General features: G+C 39.7%; 1 protein-coding gene across 2 annotated transcripts in view; it reads right to left on the bottom strand.

Annotated features, from left to right (window-relative positions):
* Positions 1–5350: 5350 nt before the first annotated feature.
* Positions 5351–23659, bottom strand: part of LOC139950807 (zinc finger protein castor homolog 1-like) — a 91766-nt gene continuing 73457 nt past the window's right edge. Inside the window, exons 7-14 of one of the 2 annotated variants that reach the window (XM_071949625.1) lie at positions 18363–18527; positions 17351–17641; positions 16537–17032; positions 15421–15631; positions 12491–12613; positions 9414–9537; positions 7634–8200; positions 5351–7399 (exon numbers count right to left, since the gene is read on the bottom strand). In XM_071949625.1, coding sequence (XP_071805726.1) covers positions 6272–7399; positions 7634–8200; positions 9414–9537; positions 12491–12613; positions 15421–15631; positions 16537–17032; positions 17351–17641; positions 18363–18527 — 3105 coding nt within the window. In that variant the 3' untranslated portion in view covers positions 5351–6271. The remainder of the gene's footprint in view (positions 7400–7633; positions 8201–9413; positions 9538–12490; positions 12614–15420; positions 15632–16536; positions 17033–17350; positions 17642–18362; positions 18528–23659) is intronic. The other variant, XM_071949626.1, reaches the window with a different exon arrangement.

The following is a 23659-nucleotide window of genomic DNA, read 5'->3' as shown; positions in this document are numbered from 1 at the left end:
ACACTGATTCAGTTCACAACTGGTTCCCTGCTAATTACTGCTTAGCGGATAAAGTTCCTAAGCAGCTTCGTGAAAACTGACCTAGACACAAGTCTATAACTATTCTTTAATATAGTTTACGTTCTGACAGTACTCGGGGAAACTTTCATGATATACATATTCTACAAAAAATATTCTGACAAAAAACTCCCCCTATAAAAGAATTCACGGAACTACAAAAATAAAACAAAACTAAACAGGAGAGACTACACTTCATAAATCTTGGTTTTGTTTCTTAAGTAATCAAAATACCCTGGTCAAACGAAACTACACTCGCCCTATGACGTCTTTGCAACAGTAAAGACTTTCTTAAAACAACGAAAGCATAAATAAAATGATCAAGATTTTTCAATAAATTAACGTCACTTTCGAGCAATGCCAAACTGTTACTTGGTTTAACGGCAGAGACTGTTTTTTCTTTCTTTTTTTTCTTTTTCTTTCCCAATTTCAAAACCAGTTTGAGCTCAACCAAATATAAACAGAGATATTTTTGTCCATGTTGTGAAAGTTAACTTCGAAACAAGCATCATTATATTCTTGCAAGTTTCATGGAAGCATCTCGCAGCCAGCAAACAAAAGAATAAAATGTGCTGAGAAAGTTGAAATAATGTTTTCGAAAGTCGACTCTTACTTCGATAAGAGTTCACCTTAAAAGAATCTAGTTGGTTACAAAAGACAAAGCAAATGGAACAGCTAACATCAATTTCCAAAACTTCTAAACTTCTGGGATTTTTTTTGTCAGTGTATATTTTGTTTTCACTTTTACTTTTCCAGTTTTACATTATTTAATAGTAGTAAATATAATTGCTTATGAAATGGTAGAAAAAAACATCTAGGAAAAAATGATGTACATGCATTACAGATGAGACGAGAAACTACAATACGACATGAAGTTGATACAAAAACAGATTCAACCAACCTTTGCATAGAGGTATAAAGAAAAGAACGTACAAGAAGGTTGCGTCCGGATTGAGGGGGGCGGGCGGCTAGAGGCCCTCACCTGTCAACATGACAGGTGTCTGCAATAGACCTTTTTGCAAATACCGATTGCGCAAGCGCTAACTGCTGGTCTAGCTAGCGATCAAACTTGATTACTAGCATGACCAGCATGCACCTGATTCTCCGCCTAACACGCACAGACCGAGTTTTCACAAATACACTTTGAGCAAGCGCTAACTGTTAAATGAGGTGCATGCTGGTCTAGCTAGGGATCAAACTTGATCGCTAGCTAGACCAGCATGCACCTCATTCCACGCCCAACGCGAACATCTATGATTCAGCCCCCTGGAATTAGAACACAACCAATGTTTTGTTTTTTACATTGAGTACAACTCATTGCTTTGAAGAAGTCCATCATTATTAGGTATTTGATATTAAGAGTAAACACATCCAACCATTCACAACACTGTCAATTGTTGACAAAATATGCATATTATTCTGCTCACGAGGAAATTTCCCTTCCAGGAAAAAAATCTTGATTAAGTTAAGGAAGACTAAAAGCTAATTGGATCTGAGTTACCATACACTACACAACAACGTTCAGTATAATTATTTGTTGTTTTTCTTCAAAAAGATCATCGAGAAAAATCAACAACTGTTTCGAGACTACGAGAAATAGATATGAATAAGATGTACAACTGGTATTGGTTAGTATGCATTGGTTACTGTAGCAACAGGTCTACAAATGGAAGAAAAGTTATGATTAGAGTTATTATTACATAAAAGATTAAAACTGATTAATTATTTTTGTTTACTTATTATATAGAATTTGAGAGAGTAAACACAGACACGACGACGAGGAATCAAAATTATATCCGGAGATTTGAAGATGATTTACAATTTGTACAAGAGTTATTGCTTTTATAGATCATTCATAAAATAGTTTTTTTGTTATTATGCATTGCCGATGTGTTTAGCTTTTTTAACCAACAATCCTTTTTTCTTTGATAATACAAGCATTTGTGCTTCCATTTTTTGAAGAAAACAAAAAAGGCAGCTCAACAACAATGGTTCCAAGTCACATACTGACGTGTGAAACTGTGACTGTTCATTTTCTGTGACCACAAGACTAACACACTGTTCAATTTGTAGTGATTGTTGTTATATTTTTAGCAAATTTGGGTTTTTTCTTTCCTTTTTTTCTTTCGTTTTTTAAAAGAAGAAACAAAATGAGTTGCTGGTGAAATAAAGAAACACAAGCGATGCTTTTCGTACACTTCTGATGCACCAAAATGGATTATTATTATTATCATTATTATTATTATCGAAGTCTTATACAGCGCACGTATCTACCAACAAGGTTCTCAAGGCGCCGAGTATATACAAACTTTCAGAAAGATTTTCACGTTAACTTTTCCCTCACAGTTCAACCAAGTAGAAAGCCTTTACACTTAATAGCTTGTACCCTCAAGTAAAATTGTGGAAAATAAAAATTAACTGCGTGCATGGCTCTTCTAGACTCCCTTTATTTACTCTTCTTCCGACAACTAAACAATTAATGATTATCGTTGTTTTGATAATGGGTTTCGCTTTAAGATTCTGAGATGGGTTTTGTTCCAAGATATCCCCCCCCCCACCCAAATAAAAGGACATCAAATACACCCACACTGCATTTCCAATGAAATTTCAAGTTGTCCGTCCAAATATGGGGATTAAGTTTTCCATGCAGAAGTTTGTTACCCTTTACAAAAAGTTTCAAACGTTTCAGAAGTTTCTCTAGTCAAAAAAGTGAGAAGGAAAAGATTAACGGAAAGTTTTGTTAAAGGCAGTGGACAGTATTGGTAATTACTCAAAATAATTTTTAGCATAAAAACTTATTTGGTTACAAGTAATGGAGAGCTGTTGATAGTATAAAACATTGTGAGAAACGCTTCCCTCTGAAGTAACGTAGTTTTCAAGAAAAAAGTTATTTTCCACGAATTTGATTTTGAGACCTTAGATTTAGAATTTGAGGTCTCGAAATTAAGCATCTGAAAGCACACAACTTTGTGTAACAAGGGTATTTTTTCTTTCATTATTATCTCACAACTTCGACGACCAATTGAGTTCAAATTTTCACAGGTTGTTTATTTTATGCATATGTTGAGATCCACCAAGTGAGAAGACTGGTCTTTGATGATTACCAATACTGTCCACTGCCTTTAAGAGTGTACCATTAGATAATTTCCACGTGGCGTCACTCAGGGTTAAGTAGGGCCAACTTTAGGGCAACAATATTATACTTTTGAACGCACAACACAGCGTTATGCGCAATTACTGCAGACCACCCGTAGGAGTTTTATCAACTTCCTTGCATGATTGGGCATTAAACCTTTCAGCTGCGAAGAACATAAGAACGCTCGACGCAGCTTTGGAGCCAAAACCAAAGTTGCCCGTAAAAATGGCGTACATGTATATTTGTAACTATCCAATACTGTCCAACAAAGCTATTCTTTGACATAGGACGCATTACACTGCATCAAGGCCTTACGGAGTAGAAGAAAAGTGGAGTAGTAGTGGAAGAAAATTGAAATTATCTGTCAGTTAATATTTGTCCAGATCGGTTAGAAACCTAAACCAAGTCAGCCAAGTAAACTTCTTTGCCGACAAATCTTTGTATAAAACTCGGGAATATTATTTTCTTAGGTATATTCAGATTGTTTCTCTTTTTTTTTCTTCTCATTTTCAATATTATTATAATTTGTTGTCATTAATATGATTCACTGTTAATACTGTTTTTTTTTTCTCACATGTCACGCTAAGACATTCTATTTACACAACTCTACACTTATTAACAAGTAATTTTGTATTTTTTTTTTTCTCTCTTTTTTACATTCTTATTGCTAATACAACATATCCTTCGTAGACAACCAGGTCAAAGGTCACACATTAATTTGTACATATTGCTCATTAATGATCCGGAGAAATATCAACATTATAGAAGATGTGAACACTCTCTAAATCAAATCAATCTTTCGGATTATTTGTATTTTAATTAAATATTTTGCCCCATCGCAAATTTGTATGATCTCCTTATTGTCCAGCCCCGTTATCAAATGGAACAAGATAATCATGGGTTCAACACTTCTCCGAAGATGTGTTGCTAGAAATGGAAGGTTAATTTTGCCACCTTAGTAACACGATTGTTTGTTAACGCTTAATTTCAATTTTGTTTTTTTGCTTTGTTTTATTTTAGTAACAAACGTTCTTCAGTTATGACTTAATGAGTTAATAACTTGATTGAATAGTCATCAATAATGTGCCGTCCTTAGTTTCAAACACAGAAATAAGGATGAATTGGGCGAATTCAAACCACAGCAGTAATGCTTGCTGGTTTGAAAAACCACACTAGACTGTTGCCGAATGCTTCGACTTGATGTCTCCGATCATAATGGAGAAATGTTTGGTAGGCACGCATTGTTGGAGGTGTGTTAAAGTGTACCATCCTTTTGTCCGCATTTAGACACCCAAATTGGCGGACAACAGAGGGGGCGTGTCAGTGCGCTGCTCGTTGTGCAGAGAGTTTAATGGGATAAAGCCATTTATTGATGAGGGGAAAACTACAACTTTGTTTAACATCTCATCCACTTGTACAAACTTGATGTCCTGTGTGCATGTATTAACTGACGCTAAAGACCAAGCAATTATTAAATGCTTCGTCCTCTGATCACGTGAAGAAAATGTTTATAAATGCGGCACTTTGAGATTGAGTTTCTGATGGTAAAAATTATCGAAGTAAACCTTGGTGCGAGAGGAAGACTAGCACAAACGTGCTAAGTGCGATATCATGAAATTTACACCTCCCCCCCCCCCCCCCCCCCCTCCCCAGAAAAAAAATTTATTCTGTCAAAATATAAAATGTGATGCTATGTTAGTCCCGTTGACAAAAGTAATCATAGAAATTCTTTATTTCAAGGCAGGACAAAATATTCTCAAGTTATTTCAATTCTGCGCTGCCTTTTGGATCCATCCGGTAGTTGGGTGTGACTACTTAAAAACTACTTGCATATTATTAACTCATTAGCATATATTAAGAAGACATGACTATGCATGATTTGTCATTGTTTCATGCATATGTATTATTTATACAAAACAGCAATGGCAGTAGATACTGGTTGTGATGATTCGTCTATAGATCTTCAGGTTTAACCTCAAACAACCCAATTGTGACAACTTATGAGCCTTGATGTACATTTGTGTATATTCTGTATACCCAATGTACCTGTTTGAACCCGTAATGCACCTTTAGGATACAACCATGAGGTACCAATGTGAACCCAATTTGTACCTAAGAGGAACCCATAACATACCACATGGGTGTACCCATTTTGTACCTAAGAGTACCCATAACATACCATATGATGTACCCATTTTGTACCTAAGAGGCACCCATAACATACCATATGATGTACGCATTATGTACCTAAGAGGTACTCATTGTATACCACATGGGTGTACCCATTTTGTACCTAAGAGGTACCCATAACATACCATATGATGTATCCATTATGTACCTAAGAGGTACTCATTGTATAACCACATGGGTGTACCCATTTTGTACCTAAGAGTACCCATAACATACCATATGATGTACCCATTATGTACCTAAGAGGTACTCATTGTATACCACATGGGTGTACCCATTTTGTACCTAAGAGGTACTCATAACATACCATATGATGTACCCATTTTGTACCTAAGAGGTACCCATAACATACCATATGATGTATCCATTATGTACCTAAGAGGTACTCATTGTATACCACATGGGTGTACCCATTTTGTACCTAAGAGGTACTCATAACATACCATATGATGTACCCATTTTGTACCTAAGAGGTACCCATAACATACCATATGATGTATCCATTATGTACCTAAGAGGTACTCATTGTATACCATATGATGTACTCATGATGCGCTAGGTAGGTACCTACTATGTACCTGTAAGACACCCAGGTTGTTTACACTCGATGTGCAACTGACATTTATAACACACCCATGTATGTGTACCCACTGTGTAGCCACCGTTTACCAAACCCCACATTGCCTTAAAGATGTTAGTACATTGTCGCGATGAAATTCAATCGTACCTTGCCCGACCACAATGTCTGATTTGATTCTAGCATGATGACATCATAATCATGTTACGTACATGTGATTCTATTAGGGAAACAGGTGATACCCCGGTTTTTACCGAGCTCGAGAAAACACTTTCACCTGGGATTGCACATGGCGAGTCAAGCTAACCGTCTTAAACTCTTACGTTGAGAAGATGTCTCCGTCGATGGGTCTCCATCTGCGTCATCCCGATGACCCCCTGGACGCACCCCTCTCTATTGCAATGAAAGTGGGAGTACCTCAGGGTGTACTTACAGCCGACGAATCCGCAGGGCTCTGCGCTGCTGTACTGCCGGAACCCCGCCGCTGAGATGGTGTCCGTCTTGACGTGCTGTTTACGGTGCACCGCCACCTTGCCGGAGTCAGTGCAGGCGAAGTTGCATCGCAAGCAATGGAAATGGGTGCTGTTGCCCTGGTACGGGCAGCCGTCGTGAGAGCACTCGTGGTTTGCCTTGAAGCGACGGAAGTCGTTCTGGATGATGCTGTTGACGCGGTCGTGATGCTGGGCGTGCTTGTACATCATTGTCTTGCCTGCAAAGCGGTACGTGCAATCCTCGTGTAGGCAGTGGTAGTGGGTCGTCGTCATGTTAAACTGGCACGTCTCCTCGTTGCAGTTTTCGCTGCGGTCGAATCGGCGGAAGCGGTCCATCATGATGGAGTCCAACGGTCCCCTCTTGTAGCGTTTATACCCAGACGGAGCTCCTGGGTCCTCCTCGATAAGATTCAGGCACCGCTTGCGAGCAGGAGCTGTCTGCATGGCCTGGTAAACAGCTGCTGAATTCTTCATCGACAACGCCTGATACTTCAGAAGAGTCTCGACGTTGTATGCCTGACTGGTGCCCGGTTGAAGGCTGCTGCCGCTCGAGTCTTCATCATCAAGGGGAGTGAGTGGGATCATGAACGGGGGCAGCGGCTTGGGTTGGCAGGCTGAACTTAAGACTTGAACAGGAAGCCCTGCCTGATTAACCATCCCCATGTTCCCAACGCTCATCAACCCGACGGCGCTGTGACTCATAGGGGTGGGGTTAGCCGAGGTGATGATGGGCACCACGCTCGGAGACACTGTAGGGAGGGTCAGAATGGGTGCTGCGCTGGTGTACATGATTTGATTCGACACGGCTTGTGAGAAGGGTACCGAGCTCGCTGACACCATGGGGATGACAAGCTGCTGGGGACCAATCAAGGAGCCTCCTGGCTTATTGAAATGCTTTCCGTAGATGCGTCTCATGTGTTTACGACCGTGGCTTTCCATCTGCTGAATCTGTTTACAGAAAGAAACAATATATTCCTCTTAAAAACTGTCCAATTTGTATTTTTTATTGGTATATACAAACAAAAAATGAGCAGCCGGAGTAGCTGAAAGGGTCACTTAACAATGGTAAAAATACAAGTACATGTGAAAATATAAACAATCACATATTAAAGGGCAAAAGAGTAAAATACTTTCAAATACTTGTGAACTAGGATTTGCTTTAACTCTGGAGAGGATACTCACCTGTAAGAAAGAGAAATTGCATCCCTGGTGGAGACAGTGGTAGTGCTTATTGAGAAGGTTGTACTTGCACCCTGGACGCCGGCAGTCCAGTTTACGACTCATCTGTCGAAAGCTCTGGAAGATCACGCTCTCATTGACCTTGTGATCCTGCAGCATGTCCTTGCTCTCCGTGGCAAACTGGCAGTCACCTCTAGTGCAGTGGAAGTGCTGCTTGGCCCTGTGTGGGCAGTCCTCGACCGTGCAGACGTCTGGTTCACAGGTGATGAACCCTTCGCCAGGAGCCACCCCGGGGGAGGAAGTACTTGGAAGAAGATCGGTCGCCTGCACAGAGCTAGTGACCTCGCTTGCTGCCTGCTGATCGGAGCTCTCGCTGACTGTTGTTTTAGTGGCAGGAGTGGGATTGCTGGAAGCCTTGGGTGCACTCTGGGCTATGGCTTCTGAGAAGGTTACTGCCGATATGTGGATGGATTCTAGCTCTGGATTCAACTTGTGCTTCTCATAATGAGGCTTCATTAATGAGCTGCCGGTGTGGACGACTTCCCCGCAATAAATACCAGGTTTAAGACTCTGTTGATACAAAATATTAAAAAAATTACCATTTTGGAAGGATCAAGAATTAAAACATAAGTTTTTTCGAAAAAAGCAAAAACAAATAACTTATCCGCAAACCTCCCCCAAAAAACATAAATTACACAAATATTTAAGCCTGTGTTTAAATATTTTTAGCATAAGCAGAAATCATTAAAATCAGTTAAGTTCTAACAATAGCAAAAATTTCCTTAACAATATAATATGATAACTTATTATTTTGTTATTCTATTTCTCTACACTATAAATTACACACTAAAATGTAAGCACACAAATTAAAAAGTAGTCTCTAAAAGAAAAATACAAAACACTTAAAAATTAATAGAGATGTAGAGAAGAAGGCTAGGCTGAGGAAGAAAAGAATAGAAAATTTCCTTCAACCAAAAGGTACAGCCTGCCAATGCAAAAGTTCAGACATTTTCTATATAAACAGAGCTTTTAACTCTTTCACACACCGACCAATTGCTATCAACAAGTTACAATCCCTTCAGAAAAATAACAGTAAAACACAATATAAAGATTGCTTGGCCACAAAGTTTTCAGAATGGGAAAGACGGCTCTTGAGGGACCTATTGTAACCTGTTTTTGTGTGGGGCTACCATTTGCAAATAACAAGTAAACAATTAATGGGTCCATATGATCAAGTAATCACTAAAAATAAATGGTGCATAAAAAGGTTAAAGTAAACGCTGTCCAAGATGACTGGGTCCAAGTTCACAAAGCTGCAAAGAAGAAGCAAAACTTTCTTCCCGAAGCAAAACTAGCAGGGAATGCGTCACGAACAGCATTTTATTCATGTTATTTTGGCTGGTGACCTGTATCTGCAAAATATGGTTGATATTGTGCTTAGCAGCTGTATAAAATTTAAAATAGAAACAGAATCTTGTCTATCAAACGAAGATTGTCCACTAACAAGGGGATTTGAAGGAAATCATCAACCCAGCACATCTGCTGAAGGAAAGTAGATGACATCTTGTGGCTGACGCTTGCGGTTGTCAGGGTGTCTACAGGTTAAGGCCGAGTCCGAAATGGCGACTTGGGCTAAAGCTACGGCTAGAGCGCGCACGTCTGCCTATTCTTCAAAACTGACAGACACAATGATCTAGCCATAGCTGTAGCCAAATTTGCCGTTTCAGACACAAAGAAAAACAGTATTTCTTGGTGTGATGAGGCTACACCATCGTCTACTTACCCACATGCAGTGATAATGAGCCAACGGGCTGAACGAACACCCTGGAAAGAGTTCCTCACAGCTCTCTCCTTGTTGGAAGTACTGGAACCCAAGATCGTTGGCCTCGTCGGAGAGCATGTGATATCTAACACATAAAGACGACATTGTTAAAGTTAATGTACGAACAAAATAACCTAAGTAAACTTCTAGCCAAAAGTTTACAACTCTAAATACGTATCTATCAGCAAAATTTGCTTTTAAACTGAAAAATAGTCGGGCAAGAATGTGAACTTTATAACACTAGATGCAATTTTAAAAAGCTGTTAAGCAGATAACAGTGCTTAGCACACCTTAGCAGGGAACCAGTCACAAACAATACACATTACATGGTATTTTGACTGGCAACCATTTTTTTTTTTTGCTGACACTTTTTGTTTGCACTAAGCAAGTTTAGCTTACCAGATTTATGAAACGCGGCCATGATGATGATGGGATACAATCCCAACCCATCAGGGTCAAATTTCATAGAGCTGAAGGTAACTAAGCAAAAATACAATTTCGCTTACCAGAATAAGGTTACCAGCCACATTGCTATGTAACACATCACCTCTTTGACTGGTTTCCTGCTTTTTTTTTTGCTAAGCAGAAAACTGTTCAGTACTATTGTCTGCTTAAGCAGGTCTATAAAATTGGGTCCAGCTGTTAATAGGTTGGGGATAAACACTCCCAGCTGGTATGGCTGTGAATGATTTAACTTTCCGTTATTTGGTCACTTTCAAGAGGAAAATGTGTAATTCGAACGATGTAATAAATCTGCTTTTGTTTTGACTGATTCTAAGTGAGCTTGACTGTAAAAGTTTAGAAAAGAAAAACTTTCAGTCTGATCCAGTTTTTTCTTTTAAAGGAACACGTTGCCTTGGATCGGTCGAGTTGGTCTTTGAAAAGCGTTTGTAACTGTTTGTTATAAAATGCATATGGATAGAAAGATATTTTAAAAGTAGAATACAATGATCCACACAAACATGCCTCGAAATTGCACGGTTTTCCTTTTACCTCGTCGACTAACACGGTCGACCATTTATGGGAGTCAAACTTTTGACTCACATAAATGGTCGACCGTGTTAGGTCGCAAAGTAAAAGGAAAACCACGCAATTTCGAGGCAAATTTGTGTGGATCAGTGTATTCTACTTTTAAAACATCTTTCCAACCATAATGCATTTTATAACAAACGGTTACAAACGCTTTTTATAGACCAACTCGTCCGATCCAAGGCAACAAGTTCCTTTAAAGGTTTGTACACTTTCAATAATTGTTTGACACCCTCCAAAAAATATATCAGCAAAAAGTTCATTTTATGAGACTGTTTTTTACAGGACCCCCGTTCAGTTGACCAAATTTCTTTGGTTTCAGGAACTTGAACAAATACAATCTGAATATAACGCATCAATGGGAGACTTTGAAGCGCTAGGTGGCAGCAGACTTACCAGGTAAATTTCCATTGTTTACGTAGTTCTGAGCATGCGCACATGACTGAGAACAATGGATTTTACCTGGTAAGTCTGCTGCCACCAAGCGTCCTGAAAGTCTCCCATTGAAAAATATGTTTAGCTTTCTCCACCTAAAATGTTTAAAGACCATTTCTTTGTATACATTTTGATAAATAGATTTAAGAAGGAATTCCGCTAAACACAATATACTTCCCCTCAAAGTAAAAGGTCAAACACATATATAATTTGCAATTGAAATACCTAGCAATTAATAACTCTTTGATCGGTCTTCATGCTTGTGTGACACACAAAAAACAATAACACTGTACAATCATGCTCAAAAAGTAGACAGTCACATACAACAATTGAAAGTACCAGCTCACACTGGAGATTGGAGCCCATCATTTTTCTTTTCAAAAATGTACTTTTTAACAAGGTAGTAACAAATATTGGGGAAATACTTGACAGAAAAATTGAACCTCTCACACCGTCTTGAAAGACTTTTTTCAGTTTTGAGAATCAAACTTTTATCAAAATCATTCTTAAATTTTGCTACACCAGTACACTTGGAATTGGTTTTTAAAAAAAAGGTAAGTTTTATAATAAAAAAAAAGAATGTGATTGGTATACATAATAAATAATTGACAATTCAAAAACTTTCTCATCTAATATTTTCTTGGGGCAACCAAGGTCCACATAACATCAAAGTGGCTAGTGCACGAACATGCATAATAATTGGAAAACATTCAATTGTATAGACAACTTCAGCTCTAACAACCAGAATCATAGAAAAGCTTCACAGATCTGGGTTCATTCAAAAAAAATAATTCTTCCCCAAACTTTTCTTCCACAAACTTCTGAACCAAACCTTTCCTGGACATGATTAACATTAAATCTCTTTCACATGTGGGTCATTATTCAATCAGTGAAGCACGTTAGTCTCATGCTGCATTGGTTTGTACACATTACATGAACTTTGTAAGTAGGTTTTACGGGTTAGAAATGTCATTAACTTCAATAGTTGGCAAAACTACCTAGCCTGCTTTATCCACTCTCTGCATGGACACTAGAGGGCGCTATGCTATGTGGCATGTACATCGTGAGAACTGTTCCCCAATTTAGGTACAGAATGTATGCAGCATGTTTTTTAGCGTATTCCAAGGCCTGGAATTTCATCTTTGAAAGTGGGGGCAAGGCCACCCTTATTTTGCAGAGGGCACTTCCATTGGAAATCTTCAAAGTCTATGGGAAATTTTTGAAGGGGCAGCAAGGCCAAGACAAGGGGACACGGAGGTCATGACCTCTGTGTAATTCCAGGCCTGTGGTACAGCAGATGAATCAACCATTCTTGGGAACACCTGTGCATGTTCAGCGTCACCTTTAAGGATGCAAAACGATCCGCTGTGCTTACTGCCACCTAGCGCTCTTTCGCTCTCACCAATCCACGAGTTTTGCATTTATGTTTGGTGTTTTGGGGAGTTGTTGTTGTTTTGCTTTTCAATTTCAAAGGCATAGAATGCAGGTTTTTATGGTAACCTGTATAACCATGACTCCCTTATTCGTAGTTATTGGTTCACATGCACAGAGTGGATAGGGCCAGCTGGATTTACCTAGCATGCTTGTTAACGCCCTCTTTAGACTTGTACACAGCCCCGCAGTCCTCTACTTTACAGTGGTAGTGGTCTTTGTATAGCAGCTCACAACGGGGTCGGCAGGGGTCATTGGCCGTGAACCTGTACGGACCGAAACCAAACGCCGGGAAGGGGGGAGGATGTTTCAGAGCAAAATGTCAGGAGTTTTCAATTAAAAAAAAAACTCAAAGAGGGAAGGGGGACACAGAAGGATGCTAGACTAGAGAGAACAACATTCAGTTAATCCAAAAATTTTGGTTTTTCAATTCGGAATGAAATATCTTTTGCAGAACTAGAAATGACTTCTTTTTGTAACTGTTAAAGTCCAATATTTTTGTTTCTATTTGGTACATCGCCAAACTCGTCATAAAAGATAGGTTTGTCTTCAGTCAGCATTTTGATGTCTGTAATCTTAACTGGAGGAATGTTAAAGCAGCTTCTGTGCATCATGCAAAATAATACAAAACAATTTAACAGCACTTGCCGAAAAGAAACAAAAAATAACTTCACATAAAATCAAATGCACTATATATACACTTTTAAGCGAAGATATATAATCGTTTGCAAAACACTATTAGCATAGCTCGATGAATAAAGTGTAGAAAACCAATTCTAGGCAGAAACGGACATCTAGTTATTATCCAAGTCAAAACCAACATTTACACCACACCTGGGCCCTATTTCATGGCTATGCTTACCGCCGAATTCTGCCCTTACGATCATGTTTCCACGCTCACGTGCAACCGCCGAATTTCTGCGCTAGCCTTGTAAGCGCAGAATGGCTAGTAACATGGAGTGCGCACGCGCAGAAGCCCAAATTCGCCGCTAACCCGTGAAATAGGCTTGCCGTAAGCACAGAATTCCCTGCTTCCGTAAGCGCTGATTCTGTGCTTACAGTAACCAGAGCCATGAAATTGGGCCCAGGGCAAGAGGAGACCAAAAAATAGCCAGGTTCCTTTTTCATAACATGAAAAGTAGATTGAATAATGTCTACTGAACAAAAGGGGGTATGTCCCCCATGACCTGTGAAGAATTTTGCTTTTTCGAAGATCAAGGTTTTTTCGAAGATCAAGGTAGCGCTGCCATGAGTTGCAAACGAATATATACTCAGTTGACAGCGTTTGTACACACAGATAGTTTTGTGGCATTTTGAAAATGTGTTATAAATTAATATGCACGATACTCACTACATGCATGTGTGAACATTCAGACAATAAAACAAAAAAACAAACTCACAAGTATAGAAAAAAAAGATCTGGACAGCAGTCATCGGAGAAAATACCTTTTCAAAACCTCTCGATTCAAAAGGGTTGGTTGGAATAGAACTATAGAATGCCGTGCGTGTCTGCTTTGAGGCAATTCAAGCGACTGCCATTTTAGCTGTATGACAATCTGTATCTTTCCCATTTGGTCGATGTGGTTTTTGTTGTTGCCATAAACACATTGTCATGGTGGTCAAGTGGCTAAACTGCAAGCCTTGCAATCACAAGGTTGTGGGTTCGAATCCTACCAAGCTAACCGCTGATTTCACAATTTAGTAGTATTTTCGTCTGGTTACTGAATCACAATTTCTTGGTTTGTGCAATTAATAATCATAGACATTAAACCAATGTTTGTTGGCAACAGCCAATCTCTCTCTGACATTTATATCCCCTTGTGGGAGTTTGACGAGTTCCCTTGGTGTGAAGATCATCTAAACATTGATATTAAAATGTCCCACAGCTGACATAGAGGGCGTACACAGCAGACATAGACCAGAGCTGTGTATTGAGAGAGCGCCATGTTGTCTCCAAACGCAGCACAACCCAATGGGCAGACTAGTCTGTCACCCCGTGTTCGCCAATGCGTTTCTTGAGGAACAAAATGGCTTTTAATAGCAAAGTGTCGCAACTCTCCCAATATACGGATCTGACATAAACACCAATTGAGCTCAGCATTATCTGTGTCTCATTTTCTACGTTAAAGGCAGCACATCCTTGTTTTGCACGACCAGAGAACTGGGACTAGCTTTAAAGTCAAGTAGCATTGTTCAAGTTATATTGTCCAAGTTTCATTTTTGTTCAAAATGTATGGATGGGTTTTTTTTTCATCCAAAATAAACCTTTCTCAGAATTGGAAGTTCTGAATTTCATTATTGATTGAATGGTTTCTAGTGAGACTTCGCTTGAAAGGTACTTGAAATCTTACTCCTTCTGATTAGTCAAAATTCTCCCTGACTGCTGTCACAAATCAGTTTCCATATTGTGTATGATATCAGTGAAGACTTGTGGCCGATGAACACTCCACACAACAGAGAAATTTTGCAATAACGAATCCACTAGCTTTCAAATATCAAAATTTCTTTGAAGTGATTGCATGAATGTGTAACACTTTGCTTCAGTTCTCTCCGGTAAGTGTACAAAGGCCTTTTGCCATGTACCAATTTCATTGACAGGTACTCAAACCATGGCCCTATTTCACAAAGCTGGTAAGCACAAAAATCTGCTAAGCCCAGAAAAATATTGCTAAGCAGAAACAAGTCACCAGTCAAAATGCCATGTCATTCACACCGTTGTGACTGGTGCCCTGTTATTATTCTGCTGAGCATTAAACTCTTCTCAGCAACATTTTCTACTTAACAAGCTTTTTGAAATTGAGGCCAGATAGAGCCTGAAGCCTGGTTCATACTCCCTGCGATGCAATGAACAACTCGCAGCAGTTGACTTGAGCTCAACTCCTGCAAAAAATTCGCTGCGAAAACAGCCATGTTGCATCAACATTCGCTTCGCATTCGCAGAAAGTATGAACCAGGCTTATGTCAGACATGGCTTTGGCTACAAGTGGCTAGATCTGTCTTCACTTCAATCAAGCCACACAGAGAACAGTGGATTGATTTGTACATTTGACCCGTTCTGGACTGTTCCACTAACCTCATGAGGTACTTCTGCCACGGTTCTTCGGGTTTCCCCTCGATCTTCAGCCCCGTACTGCTGAATTTTTTTCCCGTGGTGCTGCTGCGGTTTGATGGGATGCTGCTCTGGATCGCTGCAGTAGCAATGGCCATAGAAGCTGCAGCAGCTGCAGCAGGTGGCGCTACTACTGAGGATGCAGTGGTGACGGTCTCTGCATTGACTTGTTCGCCTGTTAAATGTAAGGTTTCAGATTGGTATTAAAATACTCTAGTGATAACATTAAAGGCAGTGGACACTATTGGTAATTACTCAAAATAATTATTTACATAAAACCTTTCTTGGTGACGAGTAATGGGGAGAGGTTGATGGTATAAAACATTGTGAGAAACGGCTCCCTCTGAAGTGCCATAGTTTTTGACAAAGACTTAGTTTTCAATGAATTTGGTTTCGAAATCAACCATCTAAACACACACACAACTTCGTGTGACAAGGGTGTTTTTTTATTATCTCCCAAGTTCGATGACCGATTGAGCTCAAATTTTCTAAGGTTTGTTATTTTATGCATATGTTTAGATACATGAACTGTGAAGGCTAGTCTTTGACAATTACCAATAGTGTCCACTGCCTTTAACTATTTTGAGAAAAGATTCCCTTCAAAGAAATATGGTTTGGATAATTTTTCACCCCAAAACATTTGCATCTGAGAAACGAGGGTCAGGGGTCAGTTTGCGAATGTTGCGGCCAGTTGGTACCCTCGGTAAACATTCTGCGCTGCTCCACATTTTAGGAGAGGTGAAAAGGCCGCACTGCTAAAAATGCATGCTGAATGAACAACACATGGAAACATGAATTCCCAAAATGGCGAAACTGAGATTATTGTGATAAAGTCACGTGTACTGTGTCAATACCCAAATTAACTTAACCCAATGTGAGTTTCTGCCCAATAAGGAAACACAAAAGTCAAGTTGTATGAGACAAAGGCCATGACCGAAACGACGACTTCGGCTACAGGTACTGCTATATCAGCGCATGCACCAGTGTTGAAGAATAGGCAGACGCACGCGATCTAGCCGTAGCTGTAGCCGGAGTCGCTATTTCGGAGACGGTCTAAGCCAATACTCATTATTACTGTACCTAGCTGAGGTGGTGAAATGTGAGATGCAACGGGCAAATTCAGTGAGTCGCTCAGTTCGTCGGCCGACACTCCAGTGGAGTCCATGTTCGCAAACGCCGACGGCAACTCAGCCGAGTCAGCTGCAGTTGTAGTCGTTGAGGTGATTGGTGTGAGGGCACTCTGAGATGTTGAGCCGACCGGAGGAGGGATGTAATCCATGGTCTTGATGCGGTGCGGCAGGACGGAACCATCTGCTTGGATGAGCACCGTCTCCGGGGCGTCGCGGGAGCGCCTCATTGAGGAGAAACTCGGAATCGGCTTGGGTCTGATCAACCGCAGCGAGACCCCTCTCTGGTGACGCGCTGCTTCGTACTCAAGAATGCGCTGACGCCGGTCGTGTTTGCGCTTGTGCGATTGCATCTGATTGGCCGCAGTGAAGACGAAGCCGCAGTTCTTGCGAATGCAATGGAAGTGGTTGGTGTTGTTGGAGAATTTGCACCAATTGTACTTGCATTTCTGGGAAAAAAAACAGATAAAATCAACAACTGTCATTTAACAGAATTCATTACAAACATTTACACACCCGGAACATCCAACACAAGGAATAAATCTGCATACATTAAGACAGTTAGGTAATATCTATAAAAAAAAATGTATTCTGGTTTATAAGCGGGGTAGTCATGTTGGTGTGTAGTGGCGCTTGCCTTCGCTCGTCCCCAGCGCCTTGCTTTAACCAAAGGTGCTGGGATGGGCAAACATATCAAGCACGCTCATTGGTAAATTACGTCACATGTGCTTAGCCCCCAATGAACCCTTAACTCAACCAACACGCACCTCATGTTTACTGTACTTCTTGAATCCGTCCTTGCGGTAGATGTCATCCTTCATGTGGTAGGTCTTGTGCTTCTCGATGTCGCACTTATTCTTGAAGACAAACTCACAGCCCGGCCTACGGCAGTGGAAGTGGGTGGTCTTGTGGCCGTAGAAGCCGCAGTTGGGCACGCCGCAGTCCTCCGTGGCCCGGAACCGCTGGAAGCCTTCGCTGATCAGAGATAGGTTCTTTTTGTGGAAGTTTTCATGGGTAAGTACATCTGAGGTGCTTGTGTAGACTTTGTTGCAGCCGGTCTGTACGATACAGAAATAAACAAACGCACTATTGATAATGTCAAAATAAGGAGTGGCGATTGTGGAGTACTCCTAATGCTATTTTCTTACTTTTGTCAGTATTTAAGATTGCAGGGATGGATTTCACAAACAGTTAAGACTAGTCTTATCTCGAGTTAGGACAAGTTACTCGTCCTAACTCAGGACTAGTCTAAAGTTTTTAGTATCTCCTAGGACTAGTGCCAAGTTAGGACTAGCCCTAACTCCAGTAATGTAACTTTTTTAGTGACAAGCCAGAGGGACCAGTTAACTTTTCATTTCACTGGTCCCCAAGCTTGTTCTCTAGTCTATATTTCTAAGTAAATATGGATGCTTTTCCTCACTGAAGTAGCCAGCAGGGCAACCTCAGAGGTCTACGCCAAAACAAAATTTCACTCGCCTGGCAGGCGAATCAACCAAAATGACGGGTCTTCTGCAAGTTTTTTCACCAGCCAAACATGTATTAGTGCTCACAATTCTCGAAGCATACAAAACCAAACCCCCAAAACTTGGTACTGAAGTTTGCAAAGTTGCATTTTTTGGACCATCTTATCCCCTAAATTCTGCCCTCAATAGCTGGCGACACCCAATTTCAAACCCTGCACTTAAGAGAATATTTTGACTTGTCTGTCAGGTGTTTAAACTGACATTTTGCCAGCGAACAAATGTTAAGGGGGAACACTGGAAGTACAGCGGTACAAACCTGTAAACAGTGGTAGTGTGTATGCTTCAGATTAATGGTGCATTCTGGGTAGTACGGACTGCAATTATCCGATGGACTGAACCGCATGAAGCCGTGTTGTAGGGAGTTATCACGCCTCTTGTGCCAGTTGTAATGCCGCACGACGTCTTCCTTACGTGTGAATCTCTGCAGAGAAAAAAAAACACAACAGCTCATGAGTTGAGAAGACATAATGTAAGACGAAGGCCTTGAACATCTGTCTTGAAGGGGCACGTCAACTTTCCACTGGTAAAGGGCACTTCCATGAGGAAAATGTAAATTTGTATTGGAACTTTGCAGAGGGCACCACAGCAAAAGCACAGGGCACTATGGCGATTGCTGTGGGTGTCGTGGGTCAAGGCCTGAAAGCGCATTAATGGTTTATCGTAAAATACGCTACAAGAACTTGTCATTATCAGCAAGACGTTACCCACCAGTTATTTTCAGAACCAACACTACCCAAAGAAGTATTATATGGTGTGACAGCAACCCTCTCTTGGTTATACTTCCACCATGCAAAGTTTCAAATCCTACTTATTATCAGCGTTGTAGAATTTCCACGGACAATTGGGTTTAGTAATTGAAGTGAGATCCGAAGAAAAACTAGATCACAAAATAGTTCAGACACTTTCATTGTGGATGCCAAATGTGTTCATAGAAAACACTAATATGAGGACATACTTTTACATGTTAAAAAATAACATAAATGTATGTTTTAAGTTTTGAAAACCTACAGATACATAAAAAAATACAAACCACATACACAGCTTGCCTTTGAATAAAGCAAGTCAAAATAAAATATGTACAAAAATCCATCACAGCAAAACATCAATTGCGTTTCCTGATACTTCACGGAGGCAATGAAGGCAATTGCCTCCATGCCCCCTGGTCAATGCCTTGGTGCCCTTGAAAAACAAGTAAAAATTTAAAGTTTTCTCATCAGTTGCCCTTTACCTAGGAGACAATTCCTTGGTGCCCTTTCAAAAACGAAGCATACGTGTACAGTGATCATGTTTTTTTGTATCACTTTTTTCTTTCTTTCTTTTTTGACAAAGATTTTAACGCAGATATTTACTTATGTAAACTTTCTCTTTAAAGAAAAGTTGTTTTTCACACATACTCTTTTTGAAGTAAAGCCAAATACAGCAATGGGAAACATGTGAGTTTTCTTTTCTAAAAGATAACACAAAACGGCATTTCCTTTTGGTGCTACTAGATTGCGAGTGTCATCTGCCCTTTCGCTGCCTAGTATTTCAAAATCCTGTTGGCAAAGAGTGTGGAATTTGTTTTCCCCTTTTATCTTTTAGTTCCTTCCAAAGTATCCAGTTACAGTAAAACAATGGAATGTTGGAAACATTTCCTCATGTCTTAATAATGCCTGATTAGATTTTATAAGTCGTTATTCACTACTGGTTCTTCCAAAAGAAACAAACAATGACAGATTTATGGTGGACTTGGGGGAAATGCTTCCTGCTTGGGTTTCTGAAGTACATGTATTGGTACAACCGAGCATGATCCGCAATTTCATAGAGCTGCTTACGCACTGAAAGCAGCTAAGCGCAACACTCTCATGCTTACCAGAATAAGGTTACCCCCTAAAATACCATGCTTTATGTGCCATTTGTGATCCGGGGGGGGCCCAATTTCATAGAGCTGCTTAAGCACACAAAGCCGCTAAGCACAACACTCTTATGGTTACTAAAATAAGGTTACCGGTTAAAATCCTATGCTTCATGTATCACCTGTGACTGGTATCCTGCCCATTTGTGCTTAGCAGAACATTGTTCTGCACACTATTTTCTGTTAAAGCTATGAAGTTAAGCCTATGAATGGGCTGTTTTTAAAATCGTTCAAGAAACTTCAAATGTAAAAACTTTCCCGTTCAATGGTTGATTGCTCTAAAACTGTCTTTCCTATTATTTTTGCCTTAATTTATTTGCTTATTGTACTGTTTTTTTGTACATCGCTGTAGTAGCCAGTATTAAGAACGCTCTTTAAATGCCCCATATTCTTGCTATTATTTAAAAAAAAGAATGAAGATCGATCACTCATAACTACTAAGCAAAGTTTCATGTCAAAATATTATACAAGCAGTCAATCGTGGTTTTATAACACCCCAAACATTTCTGAATAGTGTACTATTAAGTTACAGACCTGAATGCTACAATAAATCAATGTACAATAAATCAAACCAACATCAACTCTCCTTAACTTCAACACTTTTGAACATGTTTTACTGTGCTGCATGTAGTGTCATGTAATCCGAAATGGTTACAGACTATTTATCATCCCTGTACACTAACGTTCATACGCCCAAAAAAAGTCTAGGTACTGCACGCCGTGTGATAGTCGATGGACTATCACACGGTCGCCGTTTCTAGTAAAACTAAGGCATATAACTAAGGCATATCATATGACGCGCTCTAAACCAATGAAAAGGAAGAATATTTGTAAGGGGTGTTATAATAATACATGAACACTATGGTGATTATCAACAACTCTTGAATCTAATACTGCTTTCTGAAATCAAACTTGGAATAAAAACAAAAAAAATCTCCAGTAGGACTTTTGGGGTAACTGGCCCGACTCTAAAACAACTTGACTCTGGCAACCATTGAGCCATGGGCTCTACAGAACTCTACCTACATTGTAGCAACACACAAATGTTTCCAAACCCATCGGTTAGAGTTGACCCATCTCGGCAGAGCACCCCTTTAAACCTCCAAACCACCTTGTAAAAAAATCTAGTAATCCCAGCAGGGATTTCTACCAAATTGGCGACAACGCAGAGAACAAAAAACAGGAAAACGACTTAATTTCCTCATGTTAAGTAATATAAACCAGACTCTCAATTCGCACTGTCGGGATTTTTTATTTTTTTTTTTTTCCTTCTTTCTTTTTTGTTTAAAAATCATGTGGAAGCGAGTAATTTCCTCTCATTGTGAAGGCCGCTTTACTTTCTCTCGTTTTCCCACCAAACCTCCCCAAACCAGACTCGGATTTCAATTGAATTAGCGAGAGTTTTGTTCTGTGGTGGCATTTCTTGCTTCTGGTGGACCGCCTTTTGCTAAAATAATGACAGGAAATACACTTATCAGGTCACATTTGATACGGGATGTACGTGATACATGTAAATACAGTTTTTGTGTTATGAAGTGTTTATGAAATAAGAAGAACTCAGAAATCCCCCCCCCCCCCCCCAAAAAAAAAAAAAAAAAAAGACCAGCATTTACTCAGTTTGCCATTGCATCCGGGTGTTGGCCTGGTTCATAAAAATCAAGTGTCTGGCTTTGTTGTTTTGTTCGGTGGAATTTTTGTGCATGCCCAATAGAAATGCGTACATGTAGGTTACCAGAGGTGACACGTTGTCTGATCACATGTAGAATAAATAAAGTTGAGACTAAAAAGTCTCAGTTACACGACATCTTCATGACAATGAAAACAAAACTCGTAAGAAATATTTTATGGTTCCTGTGCAAACCGGGCTGCAACAGATTTGAAGAATATTAATTTTGGTTTGTACCCATACACCGATGTGCATCACAACCTAGATATAAACGGGAGAATAACGGGAAAACCCACCCTTGTTTCCGCACGTTTCGCCGTGTCATGACATGTGTAATCCGTAATTCTCGATATTGAGATACTTGTTTTAATGTTTTCTCAAAAAGCACAGCATTTCATGCAATAATATTTCAAGAGAAGTCTTTCACCATTACCTTCTGTAAACCCTGTAAGTTATTTGTAAATCTATAAACTTTTGTTTGATTTTTCTGTTCCGAAAGTGTATAATGGCTTTAATTAGGTGAGGTTTGCTAAAACACCCTGTGAAAATCTCTTTTGAGTAGTGTTAATAAGGGTTTTTTCTGTCCCTCAAATTCTCCAACAAACATAGTTACAGCTTTCCCAAGAATTGGAATGCCTTGAAACTTAAGGAAAAACCAAAACAAGTTGAAACACTAACTTATGAGAGTTCTTCTCGAAATGAAACAGTTTCTTAAAAGAGTCAGTTTACATGAATTTATGTCAAGATTAAAACTAGATTTGCACTTTTGACGACAAGAAAGAGAGTATGAGAGTATGATCGTGATCGTGACAAATAAGGAATAATGTGGCTGAAAGTGAGACTTCCTATTGCGCAAAGTTCATTCAAATCCAGAAATCCGATCTTTTGGAACTTGAAAGAGCGCTTTCTCCTTTTAATTTCAAGATGTCAGATTTCATAAAATCTTTACACAGTGAATCTGTGAGAAGTGCAGTTTTGGTGTCTCGTTTTGCATCAACGAAAGAGAAAGACGTGCTTCGTGGGTGCATGGCTAACGGTTTGCTCAAAACGTTATCACTGAATATATATACAATGAAAGTATAAGAAGTTATTTTTGAAAGTAAAGCTTTGCAAGATTTTCTATTATCTGTCTTGTCCACTGCAACCAGGCTTTCGAGAAAGAAAGAATAACTTTGCACAAGTTCTATTCATTTTTGGGGTTGAACAAAGAATTGACTGGAGTGGGATTGGAACCAACGACCTCCGGATTAACGTGCTGATGCTCTACCAACTGAGCATCTAGCCCTATGTTGGCGGTCTCCCTAGTTTGTCAATGTCTTAATTCGGTGAAGCAAGTCAGAAGCCATACAACTGTTAAAGGCAGTGGACACTATTGGTAATTGCTCAAAATAATTATTATCATTAAACCTTTCTTGGTGCCGAGTAATGGGGAGAGGTTGATGGTATAAAACATTGTGAGAAACGGCTCCCTCTGAAGTGCCATAGTTTTCAAGAAAGAAGAAATTTTCCACGAATTTGATTTGATTTAGAACTTGAGGTCTCGAAATCAACCATCTAAACGTACACAACTTCGTGTGACAAGGGTGTTTTTTTCTTTCATTATTATCTCCCAACTTCGATGACCGATTGAGCTCAAATTTTCACAGGTTTGTTATTTTATGCATATGTTGAGATACACCAACTGTGAAGGCTAGTCTTTGACAATTACTAATAGTGTCCAGTGCCTTTAACTGCCGTGTAGCCAGGGGGATCACACCCAAATTACGATACAACCTGAAGAGGGGCAGCCAGGGGATCACCTGTTCAATCACAAAATTCATCTTACCACGTGCATCCTACCAACATTCAATACGGGCTTCTTTTCACTGTAACTCATTTATTGTTTCGTTGAAACAAAACTAAAATGCCAGAAATGGCCAGAGAAGTTAAAAAATCTCTGCCCCTTAATCACTGACCTATCGCACTGACCCGTCCAGAAAAACAATTTTATCAA

Source organism: Asterias amurensis, chromosome 18 (genome assembly GCF_032118995.1).
Source record: "Asterias amurensis chromosome 18, ASM3211899v1".
NCBI lineage: Eukaryota > Metazoa > Echinodermata > Asteroidea > Forcipulatida > Asteriidae > Asterias > Asterias amurensis.
This window is presented reverse-complemented; position numbering and strand designations above follow the sequence as displayed.